This window comes from Clinocottus analis, unplaced genomic scaffold, assembly GCF_023055335.1.
Source record: "Clinocottus analis isolate CAN_PGR_092001 unplaced genomic scaffold, fCliAna1.0.p SCAF_4, whole genome shotgun sequence".
NCBI classification, from domain to species: Eukaryota; Metazoa; Chordata; class Actinopteri; order Perciformes; family Cottidae; genus Clinocottus; species Clinocottus analis.
Window position 1 is genome coordinate 11,270,960 of NW_027176153.1, and position 16,704 is coordinate 11,287,663.

General features: G+C 46.6%; 2 protein-coding genes across 2 annotated transcripts; one reads left to right on the forward strand and one right to left on the reverse strand.

Moving 5' to 3' along the window:
• Window positions 1–460: 460 nt before the first annotated feature.
• On the forward strand, window positions 461–6,113 carry lrrc47 (leucine rich repeat containing 47). The gene is made up of 7 exons (XM_068596887.1): window positions 461–1,052; window positions 1,434–1,895; window positions 2,005–2,121; window positions 2,304–2,419; window positions 3,001–3,103; window positions 4,813–4,902; window positions 5,417–6,113. Exons 1-7 carry the CDS (start codon window positions 483–485, stop codon window positions 5,636–5,638), a joined length of 1,680 nt encoding a protein of 559 aa, XP_068452988.1. The 5' UTR covers window positions 461–482; the 3' UTR covers window positions 5,639–6,113.
• A 532-nt stretch (window positions 6,114–6,645) lies between these two features.
• LOC137800804 (L-rhamnose-binding lectin SML-like) lies at window positions 6,646–7,990 on the reverse strand. Its single transcript, XM_068598152.1, is given in 7 exon segments — window positions 6,646–6,703; window positions 6,705–6,752; window positions 7,066–7,152; window positions 7,154–7,178; window positions 7,296–7,340; window positions 7,431–7,528; window positions 7,616–7,990. Coding segments are annotated over 7 exon segments (363 nt in total). The 5' UTR covers window positions 7,618–7,990.
• Between the last annotated feature and the right edge of the window lie 8,714 nt (window positions 7,991–16,704).

Sequence of the window (16,704 nt, forward strand, 5' to 3'; positions counted from 1 at the left end):
AAGTTGTTTTAGACATCAGCCGTTGAGTCAACTGTACTGTGGCCATGCCCTTTGGGTGTATTATGTGTCGACCTAGATTTTACATCAGCTGTTGCATCCATCAAAAATCAATATAGTTATTGAAACGCTTATTCATAACTTCTTCTCTCTCGCTACCAGAGCGGAAGGGAGAGCATCGTTTCCGTTACTGCCTGGCTGGTACAGGATGTCAAACATGTCTTCAAAATAAAGCGGTTTGCAGTAAATCTGTCGGGGCACGCAAATGCAAGACTTGTGACATAAATATTACATACACAATATTTTTTTCAATGATTAAAAATAAATCCACAGGCCCCAAAATTCGATCTTAATTTAAGTTTTCAGAGAAGCACTCCCATTCACTTGCTTTTAAAAAACGTGCTTATTTATTTTGAAATATAAAAACGAATGTATGCGTATTTCCTCCTCTCGGCTATCTTGAGAAGTGGTGTGCAGCAGTCAGCATGGATGACTTGGAGAATTGGCCAGAAATAGAGAAAGCCGCCACGGAGAAGAGGCGTGAGCTGGTGTTTCAGGGTCCGGCTTTCGACGAGAGGATCTCCGCTAACGGCGGGCTCGCCTCGGCCATCTACTCCCTCACCCTGCTGAATTATTTGGAAGTGAGCCAGTGCCCGAGTCTAACAGAGATCCACGAGGGCATCCAGCGTCTGACGACCCTCCAGAGCCTCATCCTGTGCAGGAACAGGCTCGCCTCCGTCCCGAATGTCGTCGGGAAGCTCAAGTCCTTGAAGGTCCTGGACCTCTCGGCCAACAACCTGAGTGCTCTGCCGGAGGGGGTCACTCAGTTGAAGGAGCTGAACACCCTCAACGTGAGCTGCAACAGCCTGGAAGTTCTGCCGGAGGGGCTGAGCCAGTGCACCAAGCTGTCTGTCATCAACGTCTCCAAGAACCGGCTCACCGGTTTCCCCACCGATTTCTACTCCGAGAGGCTGGATCGCCTCAGCACGCTGGAAGCGTCCGACAACTGCATCGAGCAACTGAGCGGAGACGTCCACAAGCTAGCTGCTCTGAAGGTGGGTTTGGGACTCGATGCCAAACGAAAGTTCGTCTTCGTGTGGCGGTTTTCTCTGAGAGAGGGCGCGTCTGTGATGATCAAATGTACACCGAATTTTGAATATGCCATCCGTGTGTTTTGTGTGTGTCTGAAGTAATAGCTAGCGAGTTTTCACGTTTGCTAATGTCCGATTCAGCGTGAAAATGTCACATTTTTAAACGGAGCATGACGAGTGAGCTCCACAAGAGAGACTGGCAAGTATGCATCTGTGCCAGCTTATATGCGGTGTTATCTTGTATAGTTTTTCTTTACATACCACTTAAAACCTTAAGGGTGACTAATGCTCTTTTCTCCCGAGAATGCCAAACTTGACATACGCACATTGTTTTTTCTCCCTCAGATGCTGGACCTCTCCAACAACAAGCTGAAGGAGATCCCCTCTGATCTGAGCGACTGCTCAAAGCTAAAGGAGATCAACTTTAAAGGTAACAAGCTGAATGACAAGCGGCTGGAGAAGATGGTCAACGGCTGCCAGACCAAGTCCATCCTGGAATACCTCAGGGTAAAAGGCAAAGGAAGACAGGGTGAGGAAGGAGCTGATGGGGACGGGGGTCGTAAAGCAGACAAAGGGAAAAGGCAGCAGAGGAAGAAGAAGGAGAAGGTGGCGGATGACCAAGACAACGAGGAGGAGGAACTGAATAAGATGGTGGCGAGGGTCCTCCATGTTTCAGACAGTCCCACTGCGCTCTCTGTTACGGTGGGCGCCGATGTGAAAGATGTTCGACCGTATTTGGTTTGCTGCGTGGTCCGCGGCATGAACCTGAAGCCTGGGAATGCTCTCAAACGGTTCCTGATGGCCCAAGTAAGGTCAGACCCCTCGCAAGGGGGCACACATCGGACCACGTTAGTGGGACATGACTGATAAGACCAAATATCGAAAAACCTAATAATCACCTGTTTTTTTTTTCTAGACAAAGCTTCATGATGACTTGTGTGGTAAAAGGACCATCGCAACCATTGCAACTCACGATGTGCAGCTTATCAAAGCGCCACTGACTTACGATGTCAAACCGCCGACCCAGCTGAAGGTACGCAAACGCCGATTGGTCGGCTCGATTTTAATCCCAATCTCGTTAGATGGCAAAAATGTCATTCACATGAATAAAGGATGATTTTCTATTTGCATCCTGAATCTTGTGAGTTCATGTCATCTTTCCACTGGCACTGTAAAGCTAAAAAAGTTTGATTTGAACACCACAATGTTTGACAGGTTATGTCGCTGGGTCGCAAGGAGATGACAGCCGTCGAGCTGATAAAACATCTTCAGCTCGAGGCAGACGAGCTGAGGAAGCAGAAGAAGAGACAGAATGTCACTGGCCTCCACAAGTCAGTGCAACCTGTGACTCTTCTGTCCAACATGAGCACTTTAGGGGGAAGTGTTTTCTGATCGACCCGCATTGGTTCACTGTAGGCTGGGGTCGAGGGAGAGAGGCTTTGGTTACAACAGTCTGTGTTGAAGAAGCAAACAGATTGAATAAATAATAATAATTATGAAAATAGATCTAAATAAAAGAACATGATAAAACACCTAACGTTAAAGTAGTATACGAGCTATGTGTTGACTTGGTTTGCAGTTTTGTTTGAACACATGAGGGCAGTAGAAGCATGTTGGACCAGAGCTTTAGTCTGATTTGTTCCAACCTCCGTGTTGACTGAGCAATGAATCAATACGCCTTATGAGCTATTGCAAGCTTAAGAGAAGTCACTTTAACAGCGACAGGTCAGGAAGACCGAGCAACAAGCTCAGTGTCACACGCACCAAATAAAATGCAAATCAAAGCACATTTGCTGTGTGTGACAGCTAACCGAGTTGAATCTTTCTCAATCTTTAGTTTATCATAGAAAGAATATCGTCAGCTATTCATCAATTATGTTTGCTTACCCTCTTTTTTATTTTTTTTTTACAGATACCTGCAGCTTCTGCAAGGAAAAGCCATGTATCCCTGCCTAGTGGATGCAGAGGGGCAAGTTATTTCATTCCCACCTATTACCAACAGTGAGAAAACCAAGGTGTGTGCCTATGTCTTTCCAGTCATCCTAATTATGTTCTTCCATAAGGGAAGATGTAATACTTGTGGATATGATGTCGGCAGAGAAAATTGAACACCTGGTGTTAAGGACCCAGATGCAGTACGACAAGATCCCAGAATCGGTTTAACACACTTAATTCCAGGCAGGTTTAACAACACAATAGTCCAGGATTGGTTTTATGAGAGGGAAAAAATCCAACAGTAACTAGAGGGGCTGCGGCAGTCTTGTGTTTTGGGACAGAGGCAAGGCGGAAGTCTAAAAGGGCAAGGTCGGCAACAGGAGAGCAGTCGGAGAATAATAGCTGGATGGTCTGGCATTAATGCAGAGAACAATCTGGTAGTGAGTGTGAGTGAAGGTGGAACTGAAATACTTAAGAGAATAGATGCAGCAGAGCGGACAAGTGAGAGTGATGAAGCTGACAAGCTAATACATAAGGGAGTGAGTGCAGTAGGGTGGCAGAAAGTTTAGTCGTTGTGATGAAAGCTACCGTTAAACACCACAGAAGAAGAAGAGTGATGGCTGAACTGTGACAAACCCAACTACAAAGGTGATCCGAGTCGATCGCTGACATAACCAACCAATGGTCTGTAAAGTGCTGTAAAGCAGTAGTCCCCAACTACCGGTCCACAGAGAAAGAATGAATGAATGAAAAACTCAGGTCAGAAAAAGTTTTATTTCAGAAAAAGACCGGATACATCCGTCTGTGTGCACCCTCAGACGTAACCTCTTGACACATGTTACGCAATACTTACCCCAAAAATGAAACTTAGAAGTCCGTTTTAACTTAGTGTTCTTGATTTTCAACATCCTGTCTTTGTGAAGCGGGTTTAAATTAAGCAGCAGACTGGACATAAAGGTCTAATTTACAGAGTCAACAGGACATAAACACACGTCGAGTGACGTTTTCTCCTGTCACACCGAGATGGAAACGGCTCGTAGCAGAGAAACCAGCTTAGAGCTCTCACTAATTTGGCGTAATGGTGAGTTGTATCTTCAAGCACTTTATAATTGCTTCATGCCGGATGTATAATTTTATTAAATCATATGTATTACGTCGTATTAATTGCCCACATTGTGAAGGCTGGTCCGTGGAAATATCATCTGACACGAAACCGGTCCGTGGCTCAAAAAAGGTTGGGGACCGCTGTTGTTACGCAGGTCATTCAAAATGATGAATGCAGGCTCGAAGCCGCCTTAAGATTCCCCTTTATACATTCTTGCAAAAAAACAAACTTGCCAAGCTGTCTGCCTGCTAAGCAGCGAGGTGCAGCTAGGTGTGTGTGAGCAGTGTGTGTACTGATTAGTTTCGTTCATTAGTTGCTAGCCGAACACACCGCTGTTATCCTGAAGTCAGTGGCGGTATCGAACGGGCAATAAAAAGTGTTTTGATAAAGTGTGAGTCACCGCAACCCCGACAGGTCCTTGAGCATGCAGCCAAACCTGGCCAGCCAAAGTCTTATACAGTTTTCTGTCGCAGAATGTGAGATTAGCAGTGGACAGACACAGAGGCGCACACTCACTTTTCACTCAAGGACGCAAATGCACACAGTTGTGATCACACAATCCGCTGGTGGAGATAATGACAACACGTCTGGCATGAAGCAGTGTCCCCCGAAGCCCACAGTTTGCTTCTGTCTTCTCATAACGTAATATACATCTTTACATGATCAGCTGATTGTGCTTTACAGATCAAGAAGACAACCAAAGAGTTGTTCTTGGAGGTGACGAGTGCAGCCAGCCTGCAGACTTGTAAAGATGTTATGGACGCTCTGATTGTAGTAAGTTTCACTTTTTCTCTTCACAAATAAGAAGTTCATTGCGACTTGGATTTTATTTTTGTAATTTTGGTCATTGCTTCCATTGATTACAACATCTTTCTCTAAATTCTAAGCGCCTCAGCCCAATTATTCATGATTCATTCATTCACTATGTATTAATCAATAGTTTTAAGGTAACCGCATGTAGAAGAAAGTTTGGTGCTCAGTTAGTTTCAGTTGTATATTTCCTGTGGACACATGTGAATTTCAGCCTGATGGACTTTTAGATCTATACAAACGTTTGGATTCGTCCTGAAGTTGATCATAAGGTTCCTAACAACAATATTTTGTATGTAGTCCATACTGTTTAGAATAGTATGAATTTGGTACAAATCTTGTGTCTACTGCCTCCCTCCCTACATGAATGAAGCACAAAGAATCTCTGATCCCAAAACATGCCAAGAGGTATATTAATGCTTTGAATTTCAAATCGCATATCGGGGGCATTAAACTGCATTTCTCCGTTTCACCACAGAAAATGGCAGAGTTGAACAAGTTCACGGCGGAGAACCGAGAGGAGGCGGGGTCAGATGGGGAAGGGGAGGGCCCACAGGACCCGGCCGCCAGCACCGAGCCCTCCAGCGAGCTGATCGTGCAGCAGATCCGCACCGTGGACCAGGACGGGAACCTGAAAGTCGTCTACCCGTCAAAGACCGACCTCTGCAGCGACATCGGCAACTTGACCGTCATTTGGTAAACGTTGTAGGAGGTGACCTCTGATATTTAAAGTCATTTTAAAAGATTAACATCGTGGGACCTTTGGGCTAAGGTTTGACAACATGCAACTAAATACGAATGTTTTTACTACAGGGGTCACAGGAAAATCTGATCCCAAAAGAAGGTTATTTGTTTTTGCAATTGAAGTGTTGCTTGTTGGCGAATGTGTTTGGAAAGCTTTGTTGTTGGTAAATCTTTTTGCTGCTTCCCGAAAACACGATCAATTTGTCAAAACGTCTGACCAAATATGCTCATTGTGTATTATTTACAAACCGAAAACAAGTTTTCTGTACTTAAAGTGATTTTGTTCATCTCGCATCACCTTTAACTTGGACTGGTCTGTAATAACGGGAAGATTTGTGATCCGATCAATTTACGACATTGTAACTTCCTCTTTAAGCAACCGCAAGTAAGGACTTATGTCTTAGACTTAATAAAATGGAGTCCTGTTTTTATTCATTTTATTTCATATGCCACAGCTACAGCTGCTCATGCTAACAACCAAACACAGTGGAAACACAAACTGCATCACTTCCTGTGCTGAAGAGGGTTAGTCCCAGAAGCTTTGATGTCAAGTTATTTTTAGAGTTGGCAGCAAGCTTAAAAGTCTGAAGGAAGTTGGCAGCATCTTAAAGAGACGTACAAAGAAAAGATCTTTTAGTTGGCCTCATTAACATACCTGTTTGGATCTGACTGACATAATGGTGACATTATGTATGTTAAACCAGATTCTGCTCTTAGTTTTTTTAAATTTTTTTAGAGGCAATAACCAAACTGACAAATGTTTTTAATTCAGTGCATGTTTATTGATATAAACGTCAGCATGTGAACACAGGTTAATGCTCTGGAAGCTGCTGAGGAATGACCCCAGGATCTGTGAAAAAAACAAACATAACATATTTAATACAGGCAATATATATTAGCAACTGATCATAAGTAGGATAACATTTCCCCTACCCCATATTGTACATCACATGTTTGGCCCTTTTAAGATACACATCTGAAAGCCACCTCCAGATACTTGTAAGTGCCACAACAGGGGTCTACACACTGAGTTGCTCGCTCTGATAGTACAGCTGTTTTTCCCATTGCAGCTGTGGAGGCAGAGTGACATGAGTGAAAACAGGCTTGAATTCACCATGGAGCATATGAAATATAATCTGCGTTGGTTCATCTTTGTGGCTATAACACGTACTGGGAACTGAGCTTTACTACAATGGTTCAACGGTCTGTTTGCAGCATACTTATAAACACACACACACCAAGTGTCCATGTTTTTTTTACATTGTGTGGCTACATTTTTCTTTCTTTTGGCAAGAATTATAATTCACTCATTTGCCAAGTAGGAAATTGTTTTTTGAGATCCATATTTATTTCTTATAGTCATCAACGGGTCTGCAGCCGTACCTGTCGGCAACCTTGCTGGTGGGATTTGAGCAGGCGTCATTTTTAATCTGAGAGGCAGGTTTTTTTAAAATGCAGGTGGTCTGGTCCGTACACGAAAATGACCTGTCCTTCATCTGTGAAAAAGAGAAGGAACAATTAACAAGGTGGAGAAGTCAGAGAGGTCGGATGCATTGAAAATGTAATTATGCTTAATCCACCATGAATGCAAAAAGAAAAAAAGAAAAAATTACCGCACTGGAGGTGTGCCAAAGAGTGCTCACATGTAACAATGTGATCTGTCAAAGTAACACAAGTGAATCACATTAGACATCACACCATAAAATATGCAGCTTTTTTTCTCAGTTTCATGCAGACATGTGACTCACTTGCTTGGAAACAGGTGTAGTTGGTGTCCAGGTATTTGGAGATGCCAGGGCAGGGATCAGAGGTAAGAACAATGTTCAGGTTCAGTTCACACTCTCTCCTGCCATTACACCTGCAAGAAACACAATATGGGAGCAGGTTTAAACAAGCAGATACCACAATGAAACATCCCCAGCTGATTACTTACATGGAGTTTTCTGAAATTTCCAGTTTAAATGTGCAAATGAGGGATTGTCTCGTCAGACATGGTTTATAAACAGAAACCAGAATATTGTATAAAGGCAGGTGAAACTGAAAAGACCTCAGCTGAGACCATACGTTGTTTGACAAATTATTTTTACTGAAATGAATAAGTTGTATTAATACTATCCATCTAAGACGTCCTTATTGCCCACTGAAGATTTTGAACATGACACCACGCGCACCACTTTCATCACGTATACCAGTTCACGCCAGTTTTCTCAAAGTATTTAGGTGCTTAGCAGACTATCTCCACCTGGCTCTTCTCCGGTCGCATATCTAGCCGCTACTTGTTATAATATCTCATCTCTTTCTAGCTAGCCCTTTGGTCTTCGGTTGCTAGCAGCTGCAACTCTCTTTTTACTAGCTCGTGCATAAGGTTACTAGCATCTTGTGGATGATGCATGAGCGACTAGAGGTCTCCTTTGGGGTAGGGTCAGTGAGAGTCGTTACTACTTATATCTGGTTACCAACTATTATCATATGCAAGTATAAAAAAAAATCTCATTTTATATCTCTTTTATTTCTGGGTATCCTTATTCTGTCCTTGCGTAAGTGAAGATGTCATACTTGTGGATATGATGATGTTGGCAGAGAAAACTGAACTCAACTACAAAGGTGCACCCAGTAGATCGCTAACGTAACCAACCGATGGGCTGCTGTAAAACACAACTTCATTCAAATTCAAAATGATGAATGCAGGCTCAAAGTCATCTTAAGATTCCACTTTATACGAGGTACAGCAGTGTGTGTACTGATTAGTTTTGTTCATTAGTTGCCAGCCAAACACACCGCTGTTACGGGCAATAAAACTTTTCACTGATGTGAATGTCTTCCTCACAAGAAGTCATTTTAACTTATCTATTTACTTGTTTGGTCAAAACGAAATGTTTGACGAATGTAAAAAAAAATACATTATTGTATATATTTTGCATTCCTCTGATTTCATGTGTTTTTATTTTCCATCTTTAATCCGTAATGTTGTAGTGTAAAAGGTATTTTGTCACATGCCTCTTTGTTTACCTTTTTTATACGTCTCGATTTTCAATTGGGAACTCCATGTGTAAAGTCACATGGCTATGAATGATGTCTATGAGAGATCACCCCAAAATCCTCACAGACTTCCTGGGGACGCGCCTCAAAGTCTGTGAGTTCATAAGGGTGAAGATTAGGATTGGGCCAATAGGCCGTTTCGAGATGAGCCAGTTCTGTGCAGAATCGATCGCCGGCCCGATTAGATTTGTGTCCAATTTGGGCTGCAGTCGAATAGTCAAATAATCACCTCCTAACGTCTAACCCTGGGCACTTTTTCTTGACCCCCGTGACGTCACGCGGTTAAGTAAAGATGGGAAGGAGAATTCATGAGGAGTTAAGAAAAGACCGTGGTGTTTAGAGAATCCAACTCCACTTTCTCCACCGACTGCCTGGCCCAGTGCATGATGGGAAACGCCTGGCTGTCGCCACATCAGAGAGCTGCTTGGCTCTTCTGACAGCAAACACTACGTGTTGTGGAAAATGCTATGTGTACTGTAGTTGTAATACATAATGCTCGATTGTTGACTATTAGTCTCAGGTTACAAAATTGTATTTATATAACATATCAAAACCAGTACTAATGTATTTCACAGGCAGACATAACAATAACAAAGGATGCAGCTACACACACATTTCTCCATAATTACATATATTTATAATCACATATGAATGAATCCAAATGTAATCTGTAAACTACAAGTAGCCTGAAAATCGGAACTAACAGGAAGTACTTTTTCTGGGACTTCCTGTTAATACTTTGAAGGCGGCCCAAAACTGTCCGACTTGATCGCAGTTTTGAATGAACGCCTCCTGCAGCGGCTGCATGCTCTCGTCGGGATTACAGGCGAGGCGCAGCTCTAACGAAAAAGCATAATATTTGTTGTGTGCATTGACTTCAGAAGATTTGTTGAAATTACGCAGATACATACAGCTTGTTATGGAAGAAATGCACAATCTTTTGTCATTTAAACAAATACATAGCATGTCCAGGGCCCTGTTTCACGCACGTGGTTCAACAAAGTCGATCAAATGTCCTATTGATCCAGCTTTACCTAACGAGATGAAACCAAACGAGATGATTGACTACAGGATATGTCGGTTCAACAAAGCTGGATCCTCCCTCAAACGGTCTCCTTCATTCTAACGAGACGTCAGTCTTCAGGATAATTGCGCATGCCTGCTCCTCTTTAGAAGGGAGAAAAGTCAAATGCCAAATTCATGATGTTTTCTTTTTCTAAAATGACAAAAAAAACTCAGAGAAGGACTGTCTCTTCTCTTTGCTGACGAGCAGAATATGATCATGACTACATGATAAATTTAAGTCTACAATCATGGCAAAATCAAATGGTTCTTTCACATTGAAGCATAGCAACACTTCCTGTTGTGAATGCAACGTAACACCACCTGCGCTGGTTGGGATAGAATCATTGCAAAATATAAGACTAAAAAATGTATTGGCTAATTTTTAGTGCCTCATCACCCAAATCAATCAGATTATATTTATTAAAATGTGCCTGCTGGCAGTAGTATACGAATAATAATAATATATACTTATGAGGATATATGTACTGTGTGCACGTATGTGTCATGAACTATGTGTATATTCATGTAACCTGTGTGTAGTTTACCATATAACTAGGAGTTTCAATATTTGTATGAGCTGATCACTATGTTTGTATTATTCAGAATCAAAAATTCAATTAATTGAAGCAGGGATAAGTATTGTTATCATGAGTCCACCTTCATCATGTTCTACAATAATGATATGTATGGTGTACTAATGACTGTCATATAATTATTAGTGCTCTCAACACATCTATAAGTTTCTTAAGCGCTAAATAAACGTTATGAGCAGCACGGCCTGCAGCAGCTTTCCTGATGTTCTCCTCATCGCGGACACAAACGTGTACCACTCACAAAAAAGCGAGCTGTGGCCTTGCGCTATTTTTTACACAATCCTTCTGTGATCCAGTCTGCATGTACATATATGTATTGTGTACATTATGTGAGACGGTACATTGAACACCCGGCTTTGCCGGGTGTTCAATGAACCGCTCCAGAAAGTCTCTTAAATAAATGAGTCCTTGTCTGTAGAATCAATAGCGCTCATATGAAGTACTCATGATGTGAGAATGGATCTTGGCGACCTGGAAGAACTCTCTCCCAATAAAACTAATATTGCTCCTTCATCAATGATGAAGGGAGCTGCCTTTTTTGTCCGGTGGGAGTGGCCATCTTATCCAGTGAACTCTCACGAAACCTGCTCTGGGGCCGGTAAGGGGATTTTGATGTGTCGTTATGGTGATTGCTCTAAACTGGCTTTGTGGAACGAAAAACCTGATCGACGTCATCTTATCCTGGAAATTATCCAGCTATATCAGTAAACCACGTATGTGGAACAGGAACCAGGACTATAATTTTTTCCTCATCACTTTAATCAGTGTAGTAACTGGAATATTTGTATTATAATCAACTTACCACACTGTAAATTCTCCTTTAAGCAACCAAAAGTAATGTCTGATTTAGACTTAATAAAATGCAGACCTGTTTTTATTCATTTTATTTCATATGCTACAGCTGCTCATGGTACCAACAAAACACAGAGGGAAACCAAACTGCATCACTTTCTGTACAATACAGACACTTTCTGTCTGTAGTTTTTTTTCCCAGAAGCTTTGAGGTTGAGAGTGATTTTTTGAGTTGGCAGCATCTTAAAGGAAAGTATAAAGGAAATATCTATCAGTTGACCACATTGTCATACCTGTATTGGTCTGACTGCCATAATTGTATAATTATGTATTTGGAACCAGAGTCTGGAGTTGTTTGTTTTTGAATTTCTCTATAGGCAATGAACAAATTGACAAACTGACAAATGTATTTAATTCCGTGCATGTTTATTATTAAATAAATGAGTATAGCGTGTTAACCCATAAGAAACAAAAGTGACATGGGTGTCACACATACTTTAGCCGCGGCGGACAAGTCGGCGGCGTAGGTGGCGGCGGCGGCCACCACGTTTCCCGCCCCCGCCAAGTTTGTCAGGTTTGTCGCCTCCGCCAGGTTTGTCGCCTCCGCCAGGTTTGTCAGGTTTGTCGCCTCCATCAGGTTTGTCGGGTTTGTCAGGTTTGTCGCCTTCGCCAGGTTTGTCAGGTTTGTCACCTTCGCCAGGTTTGTCAGGTTTGTTACCTCTGCCAGGTTTGTCGGGTTTGTCGCCTCCGCCAGGTTTGTCGCCTCCACCAGGTTTATCAGGTTTGTCAGGTTTGTCGCCTCCGCCAGGTTTGTCAGGTTTGTCTCCTCCGCCAGGTTTGTCAGGTTTGTCAGGTTTGTCGCCTCCGCCAGGTTTGTCACCTCCGCCAGGTTTGTCACCTCCGCCAGGTTTGTCACCTCCGCCAGGTTCATCAGGTTTGTCAGGTTTGTCGCCTCCACCAGGTTTGTCGGGTTTGTCGCCTCCGCCAGGTTTGTCGCCTCCACCAGGTTTGTCGGGTTTGTCAGGTTTGTCGCCTCCGTCAGGTTTGTCGGTTTTGTCAGGTTTGTTATCTCCGCTAGGTTTGTCACCTCCGCCAGGTTTGTCACCTTCGCCAGGTTTGTCACCTTCGCCAGGTTTGTCAGGTTTGTCGCCTCCGCCAGGTTTGTCAGGTTTGTCGGGTTTGTCGGGTTTGTCGCCTCCGCCAGGTTTGTCGCCTCCGCCAGGTTTGTCAGGTTTGTCGCCTCCGCCAGGTTTGTCAGGTTTTTCGCCTCCGCCAGGTTTGTCAGGTTTGTCGGGTTTGTCAGGTTTGTCGCCTCCGCCAGGTTTGTCACCGCCCCCAGGTTTATCAGGTTTGTCGCCTCTGCCAGGTTTGTCAGGTTTGTCTCCTACGCCAGGTTTGTCGGGTTTGTCAGGTTTGTCACCTCCGCCAGGTTTGTCAGGTTTGTCGCCTCCGTCAGGTTTGTCGGGTTTGTCAGGTTTGTCGCCTCCGCCAGGTTTGTCAGGTTTGTCGCCTCCGTCAGGTTTGTCGGGTTTGTCGCCTCCGTCAGGTTTGTCGGGTTTGTCAGGTTTGTCGCCTCCGCCAGGTTTGTCAGGTTTGTCGCCTCCGTCAGGTTTGTCGGGTTTGTCAGGTTTGTCGCCTCCGCCAGGTTTGTCAGGTTTGTCGCCTCCGCCAGGTTTGTCGGGTTTGTCAGGTTTGTCGCCTCCGCCAGGTTTGTCAGGTTTGTCTCCTCCGCCAGGTTTGTTGGGTTTGTCAGGTTTGTCGCCTCCGTCAGGTTTGTCGGGTTTGTCGCCTCCGCCAGGTTTGTCAGGTTTGTCTCCTCCGCCAGGTTTGTTGGGTTTGTCAGGTTTGTCACCTGCGCCAGGTTTGTCAGGTTTGTCGCCTCCGTCAGGTTTGTCGGGTTTGTCGCCTCCGCCAGGTTTGTCAGGTTTGTCACCTCCGCCAGGCTTATCACCTCCGCCAGGTTTGTCGCCTCCGTCAGGTTTGTCGCCTCCGCCAGGTTTGTCAGGTTTGTCGCCTCCATCAGGTTTGTCAGGTTTGTCGCCTCCGCCAGGTTTGTCAGGTTTGCCGCCTCCTCCAGGTTTGTCGGGTTTGTCAGGTTTGTCGCCTCCGCCAGGTTTGTCAGGTTTGTCGCCTCCGCCAGGTTTGTCACCTCCGCCAGGTTTGTCGGGTTTGTCAGGTTTTTCGCCTCCGCCAGGTTTGTCAGGTTTGTCTCCTCCGCCAGGTTTGTCGGGTTTGTCAGGTTTGTCACCTCCGCCAGGTTTGTCAGGTTTGTCGCCTCCGTCAGGTTTGTCGGGTTTGTCAGGTTTGTCGCCTCCGCCAGGTTTGTCAGGTTTGTCGCCTCCGCCAGGTTTGTCAGGTTTGTCACCTCCGCCAGGTTTGTCTCCTCCGCCAGGTTTGTCTCCTCCGCCAGGTTTGTCTGGTTTGTCAGGTTTGTCACCTCCGCCAGGTTTGTCGGGTTTGTCAGGTTTGTCTCCTCCGCCAGGTTTGTCGGGTTTGCCAGGTTTGTCACCTGCGCCAGGTTTGTCAGGTTTGTCGCCTCCGTCAGGTTTGTCGGGTTTGTCGCCTCCGCCAGGTTTGTCAGGTTTGTCACCTCCGCCAGGCTTATCACCTCCGCCAGGTTTGTCGCCTCCGTCAGGTTTGTCAGGTTTGTCGCCTCCGCCAGGTTTGTCAGGTTTGTCGCCTCCATCAGGTTTGTCAGGTTTGTCGCCTCCGCCAGGTTTGTCAGGTTTGTCGCCTCCGCCAGGTTTGTCGGGTTTGTCAGGTTTTTCGCCTCCGCCAGGTTTGTCAGGTTTGTCTCCTCCGCCAGGTTTGTCGGGTTTGTCAGGTTTGTCACCTCCGCCAGGTTTGTCAGGTTTGTCGCCTCCGTCAGGTTTGTCGGGTTTGTCGGGTTTGTCAGGTTTGTCGCCTCCGCCAGGTTTGTCAGGTTTGTCGCCTCCGCCAGGTTTGTCAGGTTTGTCACCTCCGCCAGGTTTGTCTCCTCCGCCAGGTTTGTCTGGTTTGTCAGGTTTGTCACCTCCGCCAGGTTTGTCAGGTTTGTCGCCTCCGTCAGGTTTGTCGGGTTTGTCGCCTCCGTCAGGTTTGTCAGGTTTGTCAGGTTTGTCGCCTCCGCCAGGTTTGTCAGGTTTGTCGCCTCCGTCAGGTTTGTCAGGTTTGTCGCCTCCGCCAGGTTTGTCAGGTTTGCCGCCTCCTCCAGGTTTGTCAGGTTTGTCAGGTTTGTCGCCTCCGTCAGGTTTGTCGCCTCCGCCAGGTTTGTCAGGTTTGTCGCCTCCATCAGGTTTGTCAGGTTTGTCGCCTCCGCCAGGTTTGTCAGGTTTGCCGCCTCCATCAGGTTTGTCAGGTTTGTCGCCTCCGCCAGGTTTGTCAGGTTTGCCGCCTCCTCCAGGTTTGTCGGGTTTGTCAGGTTTGTCGCCTCCGCCAGGTTTGTCAGGTTTGTCGCCCCCGCCAGGTTTGTCACCTCCGCCAGGTTTGTCACCTCCGCCAGGTTTGTCACCTCCGCCAGGTTTGTCAGGTTTGTCGCCTCCGTCAGGTTTGTCGGGTTTGTCGCCTCCGTCAGGTTTGTCAGGTTTGTCACCTCCGCCAGGTTTGTCAGGTTTGTCACCTCCGCCAGGTTTGTCAGGTTTGTCGCCTCCGTCAGGTTTGTCGGGTTTGTCAGGTTTGTCGCCTCCGCCAGGTTTGTCGGGTTTGTCAGGTTTTTCGCCTCCGCCAGGTTTGTCAGGTTTGTCTCCTCCGCCAGGTTTGTCGGGTTTGTCAGGTTTGTCAGGTTTGTCAGGTTTGTCGCCTCCGCCAGGTTTGTCAGGTTTGTCGCCTCCGTCAGGTTTGTCGGGTTTGTCAGGTTTGTCGCCTCCGCCAGGTTTGTCAGGTTTGTCGCCTCCGCCAGGTTTGTCAGGTTTGTCGCCTCCGCCAGGTTTGTCACCTCCGCCAGGTTTGTCACCTCCGCCAGGTTTGTCAGGTTTGTCGCCTCCGTCAGGTTTGTCGGGTTTGTCGCCTCCGTCAGGTTTGTCACCTCCGCCAGGTTTGTCAGGTTTGTCACCTCCGCCAGGTTTGTCAGGTTTGTCGCCTCCGTCAGGTTTGTCGGGTTTGTCAGGTTTGTCGCCTCCGCCAGGTTTGTCGGGTTTGTCAGGTTTTTCGCCTCCGCCAGGTTTGTCAGGTTTGTCTCCTCCGCCAGGTTTGTCGGGTTTGTCAGGTTTGTCAGGTTTGTCAGGTTTGTCAGGTTTGTCGCCTCCGCCAGGTTTGTCAGGTTTGTCGCCTCCGCCAGGTTTGTCGGGTTTGTCAGGTTTGTCAGGTTTGTCAGGTTTGTCGCCTCCGCCAGGTTTGTCAGGTTTGTCGCCTCCGTCAGGTTTGTCGGGTTTGTCAGGTTTGTCGCCTCCGCCAGGTTTGTCAGGTTTGTCGCCTCCGCCAGGTTTGTCAGGTTTGTCGCCTCCGCCAGGTTTGTCACCTCCGCCAGGTTTGTCACCTCCGCCAGGTTTGTCAGGTTTGTCGCCTCCGTCAGGTTTGTCGGGTTTGTCGCCTCCGTCAGGTTTGTCACCTCCGCCAGGTTTGTCAGGTTTGTCACCTCCGCCAGGTTTGTCAGGTTTGTCGCCTCCGTCAGGTTTGTCGGGTTTGTCAGGTTTGTCGCCTCCGCCAGGTTTGTCGGGTTTGTCAGGTTTTTCGCCTCCGCCAGGTTTGTCAGGTTTGTCTCCTCCGCCAGGTTTGTCGGGTTTGTCAGGTTTGTCAGGTTTGTCAGGTTTGTCAGGTTTGTCGCCTCCGCCAGGTTTGTCAGGTTTGTCGCCTCCGTCAGGTTTGTCGGGTTTGTCAGGTTTGTCGCCTCCGCCAGGTTTGTCACCTCCGCCAGGTTTGTCTCCTCCGCCAGGTTTGTCTGGTTTGTCAGGTTTGTCACCTCCGCCAGGTTTGTCAGGTTTGTCGCCTCCGTCAGGTTTGTCGGGTTTGTCGCCTCCGTCAGGTTTGTCAGGTTTGTCGCCTCCGTCAGGTTTGTCGGGTTTGTCGCCTCCGCCAGGTTTGTCAGGTTTGTCACCTCCGCCAGGCTTATCACCTCCGCCAGGTTTGTCGCCTCCGTCAGGTTTGTCAGGTTTGTCGCCTCCGCCAGGTTTGTCAGGTTTGTCGCCTCCATCAGGTTTGTCAGGTTTGTCGCCTCCGCCAGGTTTGTCAGGTTTGTCGCCTCCGCCAGGTTTGTCGGGTTTGTCAGGTTTTTCGCCTCCGCCAGGTTTGTCAGGTTTGTCTCCTCCGCCAGGTTTGTCGGGTTTGTCAGGTTTGTCACCTCCGCCAGGTTTGTCAGGTTTGTCGCCTCCGTCAGGTTTGTCGGGTTTGTCAGGTTTGTCGCCTCCGCCAGGTTTGTCAGGTTTGTCGCCTCCGCCAGGTTTGTCAGGTTTGTCACCTCCGCCAGGTTTGTCTCCTCCGCCAGGTTTGTCTGGTTTGTCAGGTTTGTCACCTCCGCCAGGTTTGTCAGGTTTGTCGCCTCCGTCAGGTTTGTCGGGTTTGTCGCCTCCGTCAGGTTTGTCAGGTTTGTCGCCTCCGTCAGGTTTGTCAGGTTTGTCGC

Excerpts from the sequence above, each read along its gene's own strand:
- lrrc47 (XM_068596887.1), top strand. The coding sequence starts at position 483 with ATGGATGACTTGGAGAATTGGCCAGAAATAGAGAAAGCCGCCACGGAG. Across the intron at positions 2,122-2,303 it reads AACCGCCGACCCAGCTGAAG|GTTATGTCGCTGGGTCGCAA; the intron begins GTACGCAAACGC and ends AATGTTTGACAG. Across the intron at positions 4,903-5,416 it reads TTATGGACGCTCTGATTGTA|AAAATGGCAGAGTTGAACAA; the intron begins GTAAGTTTCACT and ends GTTTCACCACAG.